This window comes from Ursus arctos, unplaced genomic scaffold (genome assembly GCF_023065955.2).
Source record: "Ursus arctos isolate Adak ecotype North America unplaced genomic scaffold, UrsArc2.0 scaffold_23, whole genome shotgun sequence".
Taxonomy (NCBI): domain Eukaryota; kingdom Metazoa; phylum Chordata; class Mammalia; order Carnivora; family Ursidae; genus Ursus; species Ursus arctos.
Window position 1 is genome coordinate 35,693,697 of NW_026622908.1, and position 15,813 is coordinate 35,709,509.

General features: G+C 54.2%; 1 protein-coding gene across 1 annotated transcript; it reads right to left on the reverse strand.

The window, feature by feature from the left end:
* Positions 1–421: 421 nt before the first annotated feature.
* Positions 422–3,576, reverse strand: PRG2 (proteoglycan 2, pro eosinophil major basic protein). Its single transcript, XM_057317453.1, has 7 exons — positions 3,469–3,576; positions 3,116–3,148; positions 2,832–2,901; positions 1,889–2,199; positions 1,462–1,593; positions 857–968; positions 422–562 (listed from the first exon to the last, which is right to left on the reverse strand). Exons 1-7 carry the CDS (start codon positions 3,541–3,543, stop codon positions 504–506), a joined length of 792 nt encoding a protein of 263 aa, XP_057173436.1. The 5' UTR covers positions 3,544–3,576; the 3' UTR covers positions 422–503.
* Between the last annotated feature and the right edge of the window lie 12,237 nt (positions 3,577–15,813).

The following is a 15,813-nucleotide window of genomic DNA, read 5'->3' on the forward strand; positions in this document are numbered from 1 at the left end:
ACTTGGGCCCTCATACTCCCACTCCTGCGCGTTGTGGACTGTTCCCAGGGACATGTTAATTTCCTGGCACATTAAGGTAGCCACACTCCGTGGGAAGGAAAAAAGGCCCTTGGTGTGCAGATGCAAGCACGGGACTTGGAGAGTCCCCCTGGAATGAAGAAACAGGTGGAGTCCCAACAGCACCTGCCAGGTGCCAGTAATTAGGTGTCAATGTGAAAAGAACTACCTGACCCCGTTCTTCCATTTTCAGGAAGGCCCCATGGATCCCACACCATGCTACAGCCTCCTTGTTAAGAGAGGCAGTGGAGGGGGGGAGGGGCGGTCATCGTAGGACAGAAAGTTCGTGGGTGGGGCTAAGCAGAGAGCATCAATGACCAGAGGGAAAAAAAGTCCGTTTCAGGAAAGCAATTTTATTGCCAAGGGCTGGAAGCAGGGGCAGCAGGCAGGGGAAGGGAGGCAGCTACCCGGGAGGGGGCGGCTCTGGACTCCTGGCTGGGTCCAGCTCAGTAGGAACAGAAGAAGGGGAGGCGCCTGTGGCAGGGAGCACGACGCCAGCGGCCTCCTGTGAAGGCAGAACAGGAAAGGAGCCGTCAGCTTCTGGTTCCCCTGACTCAGCCCCAAGAAGGCCTCCAGTGGCCCCCCACCCCGCCCTACCCCGCCCCACCTGACCCCATACCTCCATGGAGAGGGAGTCTTAAGACTCAGCAGGCCCCTCCCCTGGAGGCACAGGTCCCTCCCAGCATCTCTTCTGTGAGCCCCTCCCACCGCCCCTGCCCTACCCCCACACCCCCACCCCCTCACCCCCTCACTCCCCACCCCTGGGCCTTCTCATCCCTCGTCCCCACTCCCACCTCACCTTGGGTACACAGGGCCACACATCTGCCACCCCGGATCCTGGGTTCACCAGCAGCCCAGTATCCAAAGTTCCAGTGACTGCCATCAACCCAGCGAAAGCGTTTGCAGACACCCTAGAGGAGGCAGGAGCAGAAGAGGTGGGCCGGGGGCAGGGGAGCAAAGGGAGAGCAGATAGGCAGAGCTGCAACTGTCCCACCACGCATTTGCCCTTGACTGCTGGGCCGTGATGGACACTGTCCTAGTCAGCTACAATACTGATCCCCAGTGACCATCACCATCACGTTCTGTGCATGGCAGTGACCCGCTCCTCCTTCTGGCCCAAACAAGAGATAAGCGGGCATCGCCACCCCATCCTAGAGACCCAGAACCAGGCTCACGGTCTCACCCAAGTCCGACAGACAGACAGTCAGAGGCTGAGCAGAACTTGGCCCCAAACCTCCTCAGTCTGAATCCTTGGCTAGGCAGCCTCCTGGGTATCTCGCCCCTGTTGTCTGTCTGTCCCCAGTTCTTCAGAGGATCAGAGGGGAAGCACAGATCGAGCTGCAGCAAGGTGGGCCCTAGCTGGGCTCAGGATTGCTCCCCGCTTAGAGCCGGGACCCCTCTTACCCAGCCTACGATCCTGCCTCCGATCCAGACTTGGCCCTGGTTGAGCCCTCTGACTGAGCACAGGAGCCGGTGATTGAATTGGAAGTTGTGGATGGAGACGAGGTTACCCCTGTAGCACCTCCGGCAGATAAACTGCAGGGCAGGATAAGAGAGCAAGAATGGAGAGCCCCCCTCGAGGGAATTCATGTGACCTTAGTCGTGGGTCTCTAAATCTCCAGAACTCATCCTCTCACCCCCATGCCCACCTGCACAGCCATTTGAAGGCTGGAGATCTGTTTCCATGTGCCGCTCCCCTCTTACCCCAACACCTGGGCGGGTCCCAGCCCCTGCTGACACCCCCAGGCTCTTCAGTGAGACAAATAGCGATGCAGAGGCTGGAGACATCTGTCCCCGTCCCCACCCCAGGCCTCAGCCCCAGACCACTCACCCGAGCTCGGGAAAATATCCTGGCCTTCCTCACCAGGAGGAAGCGGGGACAGTTCTTGCACACAGGGCTGTCCCCTAGTTTCACTGTGTCCTCTTCTTTTGGGCACTGAAAGTCCTCGTCCTCCTGATCCAGGGCCGAGACAGACTCTGCAGCCCCCTCCTCCTCCGGGGAATCGTCACTTCCAGAGTACCCCTCCTCTTCTTCCTCCAGCAGCGTCAGCTCCCCCGGAGGGGCCTCCTTGTCTGGCATCTCCCCATCCTGAGGCACGGCCTCGTCCCCCAAAAAGTTCTCAGAGTTAGACTGCACGGTCCCTGGCAGGGAGAAAGGCCGAGTGTCCCTTCTTCACATCTACCCCTATGCCTCCCCAGCACCACGGACAGCGTCTGCCTCTCCCCAGGCAACTGAGAGTTCGGTCCACGAGAGAGAGGAACCTGGAAACCTGGAACAGGGCCAACAGGAGGAGACACCCCCTCCCCCGGCCCCCCGTAAGGTCAGGGTGTTAAGAGCAAGGACTTAGATTCAGGCAGCTGTGGGTTTGGATACTGGCTCCATCACCTATGAGCTTTATTTTTTCATTTGTGATATGGGTACACGGTACTATATACCTCACAGGGATGCTGTGATGTTTAAAGTCAATAACGCATAGAAAATGCTTAGCATGACATGCTCAGTGAGCTCAAAGTAGAAGGAAGCTACTATTATATTCATCATGGGTATCACACAGAAAGGACAAAATCGAGAATGTCACGGTGGAACCAAGACAGCAGACACAGATGCCCTGAGTCCCTTCAACTCCTGGCTCTAGAGCCTCTATTCCTCTGGGTGTGCAAAGCTCCTGATGTAGGGGAGGGCCACCAAACGAGGTGGCTCTGTGGCTCTGACCCTGTGTCCTCTAGAAAGGAGCAGAGCAGAGAAAGAGAGACTGAAGGCCAAGGAGACTTACCCAGCTGGAGAGTTGAAACTGCCCCAAATAGAAGAGCCAGAAGTAGGGGGACCTTCATCTTGGCTTCGTTCTGCAATGAAGAACACAGTTTGTGACACACACACACACACACACACACACACACACACACACACCCTGGGAGTGGGGGCGAGAAAGAGAAGGCATGACAAGAAGCCCCTGAAACTCCAGGATGCTGGTACCCTTTCTGAATGGAGGAAGGCAGACCGTGACAGGCAGCCAAGTCTGGCTTTCCTGTGAGCCTGCATGTGAAGAAGGAATACTACCTTTATTGGTTTGTACTGAATGGACCCCTCAGTCTGTGAAACAAGAGAGAACCGAGAATCAGTGATTGTCAGCCTTCCCAGGAACGCACGGCGCTTAGTGCGTCCCTCCTCAAAGCTCTGAAAGCCGCACACACTCCCATGTCCTCCAGGCTCTGCCTTCCCCTGCCAAGGAGGGCTGTCCCGTGCCTCGGGAGTATGAGAGGCAGGGTTGAGAAGTCTTGCCCCTGCCAAGCCCTGAAAGCCACGCACAGTCCCAGCCAGCCCTCCAGAACCTCTCAGCCTGGGCCAGGTGTCTTCCCAGAGGGTGAACATGTACCCGAAATCAGCTCCACCACGACAGGGAAGGCGCTTACCTGCCCAGAGGTCTTCCTGGCTCCTGAGGAGTTGACGAAGCTCAGACTCTCCTTCGCTCCATCCCGCAGTGGCATTTTATAGGGGGATGTTCCCCAGAGAAAGGAGGGTTTCCCCAACCTAAGGAAACGGGAGGGCTGATAAGAAATGTTTCCTCACTTCCCTGGGGAGCCCACTCATCTCCTTCCAGATTCTCTCCTGACACCCCTTTCAGGAGCCTGGGAGCCATTCTGGGCCTGCCTTGAACCGGTGGTTCTTATCCTGGGCTGCATGTCAGAATCTCCCACGGAGCTTTTCCAGAATACACAGCTCCTCTGCTTCACTGATGGGAACGCAGACTGCCTCCGGCATTTGGGAAACAAATCTGTCAATATCTATTAAGATGAAAGGTGTACGTATCACTCGCTCAATTTCACTCTCCGGAGACCCTCCTCTGGAGATAAAGCACCTATAAGGAAGATCACTCTTACAAAGTTGCGTGTTGCTTTCCCATTTGTAAAAACAAAAGTCTCCATGAAAACAAGGAGCTGACTCTCCCCTGGACGGATAGGTGGTGAACAGAAGGGAGGGAAACAGGGCGTTCTGGGCATGAGCAAAGGTGTGGTGATGGAACGACCTTGGCATCAGCACAGGACAGCGTCCTTCTTGTGTAACTAAGGTTAACAGAGTACACGTTGGAAAGGGGTGGGGAAAACAGAGTACATCCCATCCTTTAAAAAAAAAAAAAAGATTTGTTGATTTATTTTAGAGAGAGACAGCATGAGTGGAGGGAGGAGCGGAGAGAGAGGGAAAGAGAGGGAGAGAAGCAGACTCCCCGCTGAGCACAGAGCCGGACTTGGGGCTTGATCCCATGTCCCAGAGATCACGACTGGAGCCGAGATCAAGAGCTGGTCACTCAACTGACTGAGCCACCCAGGTGCCCTGAGGACATCCCATCTTGAGCCAAAGGATGGAGATATCCTTCCCCCGTGTCCACTGACTTAAGGAGACAGAATGCAGGAATCAAGGAAATGACTCAAAAACAGTCTAGACAAGGAGCTTTGAGCTGAGTCCCCAAGCCCCCCTGCGGGGCCGCTTCGCCTGCTGGAAAAAGCTGTTTCAGTCGGACAATGTCAGGTTAGAGCCAATTCTTGGGGGCCTGTTGTGGCTCAGGCACCCCAACCCTGAGGGAAGTCTCTCCTTTAGGCCACACAATCCAGGGTCTGAAATCCACAGCTTAGTGACCTAGAAATTCCATTTCATCCACATCCACTCAGGGGTTAGAGCAGAGGCTGAGAGTGTGGGTTTGGCAGTCAGACAGCCCAAGCTTAAATCTAGGGTCTATGACTTCATAGCTGTGTGACCCTGGACAGGTTCCTTAACCTCTCTGTACCTCATTATCATTGTTTATAAAGTGGGGATAAGTATCCCTACCTCATTGGGTCGTCAGAAAGAACAAATGAGATAGTGTGTGTGTGGCGGACATGCTGGGAGCCATCCAGCCCCCTCACTGCCTCCTGGTTTCTAGAATTCCACTTCCTGCAAATCTTGGTGGGGGGCAGGTCTCTTGTTCTTGACAAGAAAGAGCCACATAGACTCCCAGCCTCCCTTGCAGCTCAGGCATATGACAAGGGCTCTACTGAACGGGACCGTCCAGTCAAGACTTGGCCTCTGGAGCGTGTGACCAAGAAGTGGGTGCCAAGAAGACTTCTTCCTGGTGGTGCTATGGTGTAGACCCAGTTCCTGGGGTGGCAGTGTCCGCAGTGCCGTGGAGGAGGGTCCAGGGTCCAGGCCCTAAGCTGTCAGCCCCAGAGTCTGAATCACAGCAGTAGCAGCAGCCGGGGCCTCCCCCCACCCATCCTACGGCCTGGTTTGGGCCCCTGGTTCTCTAGCCCTTCCTGCAATTTTATGAACTACTTCGTTTCCTTGTAATAAATTCATTTTTCTGCTCAGATCAGCCAGGGAGAGGTTCGTCTATCTACCACAGAGCCCTGACCGCGACAGCAGTGAGCACAGGACTGGCACGAAGTCACTGCTCGATAAATGACAGCTACTCGTGTTAATAGGTCCAGAAGTGTCCAGGTCTTTGGGACTGACCCACATTAATCAAACTCTCAAGAGACCGATGTCTACATCTGGTCCCAATGACATAAATTTAGGCTGACCTGAACCCACATGGGGCCCACTTAGGGCCTTCTGACCCGCACATTCTCTCCCTGCCTCACAAGCTACAAATGTTGCTAAATTTGTATCAATTTGTCATACAGCATAGAAGAGTAATAAGATGCTGTGGAGCGTCAAGACCCCTTCCTTCCCAGGATGAAATTTACAGTTAGTGCAACGGAGGGGGAGGGTGTTGGCACGGGGGAGTGTCCCGAAGGAATGGGCTTGAGGATTTCCTGGAAAAGAATCCAGGGTCAGCAGGTCAGGACATATGGACCGACAAAGAGAGGTTCAATCCAGTCCAGATGCCCCCCCAACCCCTCCCCTTAGACCATAACAGGATAGAAAGTCCCTTGTAGAGGGCGCCTGGGTGGCGCAGTCGTTAAGCGTCTGCCTTCGGCTCAGGGCGTGATCCCAGCGCTCTGGGATCGAGCCCCACATCAGGCTTCTCCTCTAGGAGCCTGCTTCTTCTTCCTCTCCCACTCCCCCTGCTTGTGTTCCCTCTCTCACTGGCTGTCTCTCTCTGTCAAATAAATAAATAAAATCTTAAAAAAGAAAAAGAAAAAGAAAGAAAGAAAGAGAAAGAAAGGAAAGAAAGAAAGAAAGAAAGAAAGAAAGAAAGAAAGAAAGAAAGAAAGCAAGCCCCTTCTAGTTCCAAGCTCTGTCCTGACAGGAGAGATGTCCTCCGGGAGTTAGACCTCTGAGGCTGCCCAACCGCCTGGTAGCTGGGCTTGGCCAACACCCCCGTGGGGCAGATAAGATAAGAGGTGGCGAAAGGCCTAACACCATCCCAGGGCAGAGCAGCCCGGAGATAGGGACCTGGCCGTTGCTCTGTGAAATCGGCCTTAACAGCAGCCGCTCTGACACTTCCGTCTTTGAACGCCCCAGGGATGGACATTGACCAAGACCGCTAGAGCCAAAAGGGCCCTTGGAGATGACCCTGTCCAGTCTCCACATCTCAGCCATGGAGAGTGCCCCAGGTTGCACTCACATGTCGCCATTCCCAGATTCACTGCCCTCTTTGCTCCCACTGAGAGAATATCTTCTGTCCCTCCAGGGACCTCCTCTCTCAGACACTGTGCTCACCACGGGGTGGGTGACATTAAGTCTTTGCAGTCCGTGGCTCTCCCACCCCAATCGCCACCCTTCAGTATCTCCCCGGTCCACACACTTCTCTCCATGTCTGGTACCACCTCCCAAGCCCAGGCCGCCATGTGTGATGACATACGTCAGAGCCCATGGTCCCCATGCTCTCCATTCAGTGTCTTCCTTCTGCACCAACAACTAATCCAAACTCAAGCCCACTGCCTGCAAGTGGTGGTCTGGCTCTTGTCTACTTGCTCGACCTCAGTGGTGTGAGTGATCCTTCTCTTGCTGGTTTCCACTCCATGGGCCAAGCTGAGCCTTCATACTGGCTCCTATCAGGTCTCAGCTCAAAGCTCACCTCCTCAGAGAAGCCTTCTCGAGAACTCTTTATAAAGAAATGTCCCGGGGCACCTGGGTGGCTCAGTCGTTAAGCGTCTGCCTTCGGCTCAGGATGTGATCCCAGCATTCTGGGATTGAGCCCCACGTCAGGCTCTTCCGCTATGAACCTGCTTCTTCCTCTCCCACTCCCCCTGCTTGTGTTCCCTCTCTCACTGGCTGTCTCTCTCTCTGTCAAATGAATAAATAAAATCTTTAAAAAAAAAAAAAGAAATGTCCCCCCCATCCCACTCTCACATCAAATTGCTTTGTTCCATATCGTTCCATGTATTTCCATCCAAGCATTTACCAAAATCACACGACCTTGCTTATTTATTGGTTTCTTGATGATGGTCTGTCTCCCCCAGGAAGAAGTAAGTTCCACGAGAACGGGGACTTTGTCTTTCTCATTTACTGCCTACAACTCTACCCAGATCACAGAAGGAGTTTCCCAATTATACGCTGCATTAATTAATCAACTTGAACTTTACACCTGGAGAAACTCCAGCTGAGTTTCGCCCCGAGTATAAACCCATTAATGTTCTGAGCTCTACCTGCCATGGGCACAACCTTGAGCCAGCTTCTGTGTTCTGGGACATCCGTGTATTTATTTGCTCATTCACTCATTCATCCGTTCATTCATTCATTCATTCATTCATTCATCCATCCACCAAATACTCAGAGATAGTCTCTAGCTTAATGTAGCTAAGACAGCTAGACAAACAGAAAGAACCTATTAGTCAGTAAAACCGGAGGGTGGGCAGAGAGGGCTTCCTGGAAGAGGTGTTATTTCAACTGGGCTCTGAAGGACTAATAGACAGAATAGGAGAGGCCGAGGAGGAGTGGGAGGCCCTTCTAGAGGCCAAACCATGGCCCAGTACTGCTGGAATTTGAGCCGGGCTATGAATGATTTGGTGTTTCCTAGAGATTAAGTCAAACCATGCAAAGCCAAGCTCCTCCGACAAGAAGTTAGACTTGATGGCCGGTTCCTCAACCCCCCTTACTCCTCAGTTATCTGGTTTCTGCCTGCCCATTGCTCCACAGAAACTCCTCTTGGCATGGTCCCCACTGACCACCCAACTGCCAAACTCACAGACCACCTTCAGTTCTTATCCTGACCTCTGTGGTCCGTGACACCTCTTCACTTCCTCCTTCTTAAAAACTGCCTTAGCAACATTCCTTCCCAGTTTCTGCTGGCGGGCCCCTCTTCCTCTTCTAGAAAGTTAAATATTGGCAATCGCCTGGTTTCTTGGTGCCTTCTTTTCTAACTCCACACACTTTCCATGGGTTATCTCATCTATGCCCCCATCTCAAGCTACCAAATATGTACGGATCACTCCAACCCCAGCCCTGCTCCTTGCCAGGCCTGGCCCCCGCCACAGACTCACATAGATGGCCACCTAATAAGTCTCCAACTTGAATGTCTCACAAGCATTGTGAATTCAACACATGCCAGACTGAATTCACCCCTACATACACACACCTCCAAACCCACTCCTCTCCTGTGGTCACTTTCTCAAGAGAAACCACACCCGGACCCCCACACCAGGACCCTGGGGCCATCTTTTTCTTCAGCATCTCGTCAACCCCCAGCACCACCCCTCTGCTGCTCCCCCAATCCGCTGCTGACCATTTTTCACCTGGATCATTTCAATGGCTTCAAATTACTTTCCTTCCCCCAGACGTACCGCCTTTCCCCGCCCCTGATACATTGCCCAGAGGCTGCCAAAGCGAGCTAAGACCCTGCAGTGCCCTTTCCTCCCTAGCCACTGTTCCAACAGTTGTCTATTGGAGGTAAGGTTGTCTACCTTTCAACCAAGGATTGCCTCCTCTACGAAGCCTGCCCTGATTCTCCCAGGGAGAGGTAGAGGGGAGCCGCATCGGAGCTCATCTCTCTCTATCCCAGCCCCATCCCATCTCGCTGCAGCTCTCATCTTGCTCTGTATCCCCAGCAGACCAAGGCATGCCCACCTGCGCGTCTCTGGTACCTGCAGAGTCATGGACACGTGCTGGGGGCTCAGTTCACGTTTGCCAGTGAAGTGAATGAGTCATGTGAAGCAATTCTCGGTTAAGATCTCCCCGAACTGGGCTGGGAGCACGCTCCCTAAAGTGGGATCGCACGCAGGAGTTCTAATAGCAGTAACAACAGCACCAGTGAAGTCGGGAAGCACTTTCCAAGGGCTCCGTGCACTACGTGCTCCCTGTCATTTAATCTCACCTACGATCCTACCAGCCAGGCGCCACGGTTGTCCATACATGACAGACAGGAAGACCGAGGCTCCAAATGGGTACTCGTTAGGGAAGCATCAAAACCAGGATTTGAGCGGAGAGGTTGCCCCCTTCCGCTCCGTACCTCAGTGCCCCATGGCAGAGCGCACAACTCGCACAAAGCACCCCCACCCGTTCCCCAATGTGCATGGCGCTCGCGGCACCCTGTGAGATCGTGCGTGGGGCAGGTGAGGAGATGGGAAGCATGGGCACGAGCTCCTGGAAATGGAAAGACCCTGGCCCCCCCTGAGCAGGCTCCTCGTCCCCCAGTCTCCGTTTGCCAATCTGGGAGCTAAGTTAGGGATGACAGCCTCAGGGGGTTTGAGGGCCCTAAGAGAAGGTGGTCATGCAAGAATCCAGGAAGTGCCTGGCACCTGCTAGGTCCTCAACAGAACAATCCTGAACCGTATCTGCGTTTTAGGAGGGGAGAAGCAAGGCCTGGAAAGGTGACATGATGGTCCACATTTCATGCAGTAGCAAACGACGGTGGCTTGAAAAGGAAGTCTAACTCCTCTGCCATCCAGAAGAGGAGAGGTTTCTGAGTATCTTTCGTGTATGCATTACTGTGTGAGACAGACACATGACAGCCCACCGAGCGGAGCCGGGTCAGGAGCACCGGGAACCCCGAACCGTAGCTTTGCTGTCCCCAGCTACGAGCTCAGAACCAAGACAGAGATTGTGATTGTGATCTCAAGTCCAGTGGGTGGGAAGGCCCTGGGGATGGGAGGCGGGGTGCCTTCCCAGACACAGCAAGGGAGGGAGGTCTGTGTCCAGAGCACCCACCAGGCAGGAGGACATGGATGGGAGAGGCGGGCTGGCCCTGGGTCCTGGTGGCATGGGCTTTCGGGTGTGCTGGTCTCGGCACCAGGCTGGCCACACACCCGCTATCCCAGCAGCTGTCCTGTCAGTCAGTTCCTGGAAATGACGGAGGGCATCTGCCAGGGGAAGGGGAGCTGGGTGCCTCAGGCTCTCCTCCGAGATAGGCCATCCTCTCTTGGCCAGCCCTAAAAGGACAGCATTCTGACTCCACCTGTCCACCTCTCCTTCCCTCCCCCCATAGGACAGCCCCAGAAATACTGCACGCTTCTCCAAGGCCTCCTGATTCAATACCCAGCAGCTCCTGCAATCAAGTCCCTGGGAGTGGGGACAGAGTCTCAGAGTCATGGGAGGTGGGAGCTGCTCCTTCCATCGTCCTTCCTCCCTTCCCTCCTTCCTCTCTTCTGGCTCTCCCTCCCTGTCTGTGTGTGTGTGTGTGTGTGTGTGTGTGTGTGTGTGTGTGTGTGTTTCTCTGTCTCTGTCTCTCTGTGTGTATGTCTCTCCCTGTCTGTCTCTGTCTTTCCCTGCCTCTCTCTCTCTCCCTGTCTGCCTGTCTCTCCCGCTCGCTCTCTCGTATATACCGGTATTTCTGGGCCTCCATCCTATGGCAGGTAGGGTGCAAAACCCCGGGGACACAGTGGGTAGTGCAAGATACACCCAGCCAATGCAAGACACATGTTGATTTTCTTTTTAATCCGCATGTTACGCTGCAGCTTCGAGGAGCTCTGCGGGCGAGGCTCCTGGGACCGAGGAGCCCGTCCTAGGTCACGGCCTGGAGAGGAAGGAAGGCAGGCGGAGCTGAGGGCTGACGGAGCTGCTGTCAACTATGGAGCTAACTACGGTTGGGTGGGGTGTGTTCCAAGCAAAGAGAATTAAACCATTTTGGTTTTAAATAGTGCACTTGGGGGCACCTGGGTGGCATAGTCAGTTAAGCATCCCACTATTGATTTCGGCTCAGGTCATGATCTCAGGGTCGTGAGATCGAGCCCGGTGTCGGGCTCTGCACTGGGCATGGAGCCTGCTTAAGGGTCTCTCTTTTGCTCTCCCTCTGCCCCTCCCCCACCCTGCTCTCTCCCTAATAAACAAATAAATAGCGCACTTGGAGGTTAGTGTGACTTTTTTATAACAAAAATTAATACCAGCTGTTAATGAAGACCTACTGTGTACCAGGGCCAAGGCCTTCTCATGTGGATCCTCACTGGTCCTCACTCTCTGGGGTAGCCATTAGACCCCCCAGTTCAGGGGAGGAAACAGGCAGGGCGAGGCTGTGCCTGTTCAAGGGCACCCAGCCTGAGAATTCGGGATGGAGGCACACAGCTGTCCGTCTGGCTGTCTGCCCATGCCGTCTCTGGCCCTGAACCCTGGGCTCTGGAAGGAATACACACCCCCTCCCCTGGTGGTTGACATTTCTGCACCGACCACTGGAGAAACAAGGGTAGTGCAAAAACCGAACATGAAGATTGATATTTTTCATTGACTTTGCCTTAAGATTTTGGGTAACTAGGTAGTCATATTTTTTTGTCTCTGAAGTTTCCCATTCTACACAATACAAGGGAATCTGTATTGTTTTGTTAGGCAGAACAAGCCTGGGCAAATGCTTGCAGGGCGTTTTCCGTCCTGAACCAAGACAGTGGCATGTTGACCCCACCAGGACTGAACCATGGACACTCCTCCCTCTGCCCTCCCCACCCCTCACCTAACACCCCACCACCACCACCGGCACTCACAGGGGTTACGAGCAGCACCAGAAGCCAGCATAGCCGCCTGCTGCTTTCATTAACCCACATAACTCTTACAACCCATGATGTAGTCCTATTGCTACCCCATTTTACAGATGAAGAAACTGAGGCTTCATGAATCGAAGTCCCAGAGCTTGTGTGGGGAAGAGCTGGAGGCTGGGCTTGGACAGTCCAAAGAGCAGAGGCCAAGCCTGTGCCTTTCATAGTTTCCCACGTTACCTCCCCTGGTGCCTTCCATCTCCACTACAGGTGAGGAACTGAGGGTCTGCAGGGCTTCGGTCTTCAAGCTCCTGTGGCTGGCCAGTGCCAGGGAGGCCCAGAGCCCTTCCCATGTGCCCACTACATGGGTCCACCTGGGGCCTGGGAGGGAATGCCTGACCCAGGAAACAGAATGCTGAGGGACCCGCAAGCATATGTTTGAGGTTAGAAAAAAGAAAAAAATCAAAACCTGTGGAGAGCGGCCCGTGCAACCAAAAGTTGTGGTCCTGGGTTTAACCACCCTGTGGCAGCCCATCCTGCGGTGACTCATGGTGGCCAGTGTGACTCAGACTGCAGCGTGTCTGGGAGCCATCAGACGCGTCCCACCTCGGGACTCCTCATCGTCAAACAAGGACTGCAGTGTGTGCCTTGAAACTCGGGGGGAAGTGTCCTCCCAAAGATGTTAGAGGAAAAACTCTGTCTCCCGGAGTCACACCCAATGCATTTAGGAATCATCTTACCCCTGGGGGTGGGCAGGAAAAGGAGCTCTGGGGACAACCCCTGGGGTCATTGCTCCAAGCTTCAAATTCAGAGAAGAGGGTCCACGGGCAGCCAATGCCTCTGGCTAAAGAACAGTTGGCACCAGGTTAATGGACAATGATTAATGGATGTGATGTCCCTCCGCTCTGTCATGACATCCGGCCTGAGTTCTATTACTGCTTACACTCCCCACCTGCTGACCTAGGCTGCCCTCATGGTTCACCGTCATCTGGGACCCCCCCCCCAACTCAGGAAGTAGAGGGGGACAGAGTGGGGCCCAACATTCCAAGATGTGTTCAAGGGCATCGCCCAGGATCCCATGCCTGGCAGCCAGGGGATATCTAAGGGGGGACACAGCCAGAACATGGGGTTCTAAGCAGCCATGTACAATGGCGTTTTGGACAACTATTTGATGACATAAAGAAGAGCTTACTTCAATGACCGCACGTACAAGTCACGGGCCAGCGTGTTCACCGCGGCCATCTCTGAGCCGTGCAATTCACAATACCTCCTTCTCAGGCATTTTGTATTCTCATCTGTTGTACAGCCACCATATGTTTCCTACACAAGAATGAATGTAAAGAAAAGGCAATGGTTCTAAAATGAACAGGACCTTAGGGGTCAGATCCAGAGTTAAATACCCGCTCCACAACGTGCTCGTCTGAATGACCTTGGACGTGACTTGGCCCCTCGGAGCCTGACGTTCCTCGTTTGTAAAAGGGGGCTGAGGAAGGAAGGCTATCACACCACCTTCCTAACCCACGCCGTTGGCTGTTTTTTACGTGGCGGGTGTTCTCCTAACAGAAGAGCCCTCTGGCCCAGGCTCGGCACCACGGCCGAGGCCCCGTCCCCCAAAGCCGGGAGCCAGCGAGAGAGGTTGCGCTGGGAGCCTGTTGCTGAGTGAAATCAAAACTTGCGAAACCCCCGCGTTGCTCATTTCTTCGTTTGAAAGAGCGGTTGGTCCCGTTGGAGGAAGCAGCTGCAGAAAGGGGGCTCCCGTGACAGAAATACGAGGCTGTGCCCTTGGGCCACTTCTCTAGCTTACACATTTTCCCCAGAAATCATCTCTGACTCTCTCTGGATAGAAGTGTTCTCTGCACTTCCTGGGAATCCAGACACCTTTTTTTTTTTTTTTAAATAACAGCTTGCGACATAATGCACCTCCCATATAAATCACCTATTTAAAGTGCACAGTTCAAAGGCTTTCAGAGCTGTATCACCACCATCAATTTTAGAAAACTGTCACCGCCCTGCGAAGAAGCCCCTCAGCCACCGGCCGTCAGCACTCCTCCCCCAGCCCTGGGCCATCACCAATCCACTTCCTGCCTCTACAAATTTGCCTATTCCGGACATTTCACACATGAATGGAGTCGTGCTCTGTCGGTCTCCCGTGACTGGCTCTTTCACCTCGCCTAATGTTTTCATGGTTGAAGCATGTGTCCATTTCGTTCCTTTTTAATGACGAGCAATATTCCATTGTATGCATAGTCCACATTTTCTTTCCCTATTCACCAGTGATGGACACCAGGCATCCTCCTCGAGTTTAATATATTCCCTGTAATGATAGCGGTGATCGTTGAGCAGCTGCCCTATGCGAAGCAGCTGACCTAATTCCTAACCCAGGGAGGCAGGGCTGTTTCTCCCGTCATGCTGATAAAGACACCAAGACATAGAGGCGAAGTGGCCAATCCAAGGTCCCACTGGTGACAGAGCAGGAATCAAAGATGGGTTGGCCTAGCCCTCCCCCTATCCATGTTCTTCCCATTGCACCGCGGCAGCCCTCTACCCTCTACCCCCGTGTGCGCTGCTTTCTCCTTCTGGTTGGCTCTGTGGCCAGAAAGAGAAAGAACCCTCTCACTGAGCGACGGTTCGTTGAACAAGGCCCAGCTGGCACCGTGTGGGAGGCCAGCATGCATTAGTCAGTGAGCCAGGGGGCCCCCTTGTGGGGCTCAGTGCCCAGGTGATGAGAGGTCGTCATGCAAGGAGGCAGGTGCTGGTCCCCGGGAAGGGTACGCCCCAGGGCTGGGAACGCAGGGCTGCTGGAGAGCCCAAGGAAAGAGTCTTAGAGGAGACGATATTTGGAACAGGACCCCAGGGGGCCAGGCAGAATGCTCTGGCACAGGCAAGCCTATGCAGAGGAACAGATGTGCTCGTAGACCCCGAAACCGGGAACCTGGGTCCACGGGGATGAGTTCTATCCTCCTGAACGTGGGAGGGGAAGAGTAGGGGCAGAGGTTGGAATAACACTGCGAGAGCCTGCACCCCAGGCTGGCGACTGGGCTGTGTCCTGAGGGCAGCAGGAAGCCACTGAAAGCTTTGCGCAAGATAACAGGGTAAAAGCCATCATCCGTTAGCACTCTGGTGTCTGTCTTCAGACCCAGGTTCCCCGGCCCCTGGAAATGATCCTTCTGCGGCTCACACAGAGCTGGCTTCGTCTTTGTACCTTCAGCACCTAGGACAGGGCAGGGCCCGATACACGGCAGCAGCTCAATAAACATTTGTCGAATGAATGAATGAATGAATGAATGAACCAATCAATCCATCTGCCAGCCAGCCCCTCCCGGTCACCGGCGTCTCCCAACAAGGTTGAACAATACAGCTGGTGTGCTCCAAATTCTCCCATCTCGCCCACCTACCCTCTCTCCCTCCCGCCTGTCACCTTCTCCCTCCTCGCTACCCCTCTCCTTTCTGGTCATGCGTACACAGAAGTGCAAACGCTCATGTACTCCCACCAGGTGCTAAGCAGCAGCAATTACTTTATTTTTTTAATTTTTATTTATTTTTAGCAGCAATTACTTTAAATTCTCACAACCGCTCTCGGGGATAGAAACGATGAACTGCACTTTGCAGGTGAGGAAATTGTGACTTACGGGGGTTACGGGACCCGCCCAGCTGCTGAGCGGCAGCCCTGAGACTCACAGGGGCCCGGGGAGGGGGGGACGGGGGGGGGGGAGGCACAGGAAGGAATGGAGGGAGGGGGTGGTCTCAAACCCCTGGCCGGGGACCAGGTGAATGGATCCAGGTCTGAGGGCTCCTGCTTCACCTCTGAATCTAGGGTGCTGCAGCCAGACCCCCCGCTCCACCCCTGCGTCTGCTCCCCCAGGCTGGAGCTCCCTCAGGGACGCACAAGCAAGCACACACACGCATGTGCATACATGCACACGCACACGCACACATACACGC

Bases quoted from the DNA above. Each gene is read 5' to 3' on its own strand.
- PRG2 (XM_057317453.1), bottom strand. From the start codon at position 3,543: ATGCCACTGCGGGATGGAGCGAAGGAGAGTCTGAGCTTCGTCAACTCC. The intron at 1,594-1,888 runs GTGAGTGGTCTG...CCTGCCCTGCAG, and splicing joins GGATATTTTCCCGAGCTCGG to TTTATCTGCCGGAGGTGCTA. The intron at 969-1,461 runs GTAAGAGGGGTC...TGCCTCCTCTAG, and splicing joins GAGGCAGGATCGTAGGCTGG to GGTGTCTGCAAACGCTTTCG.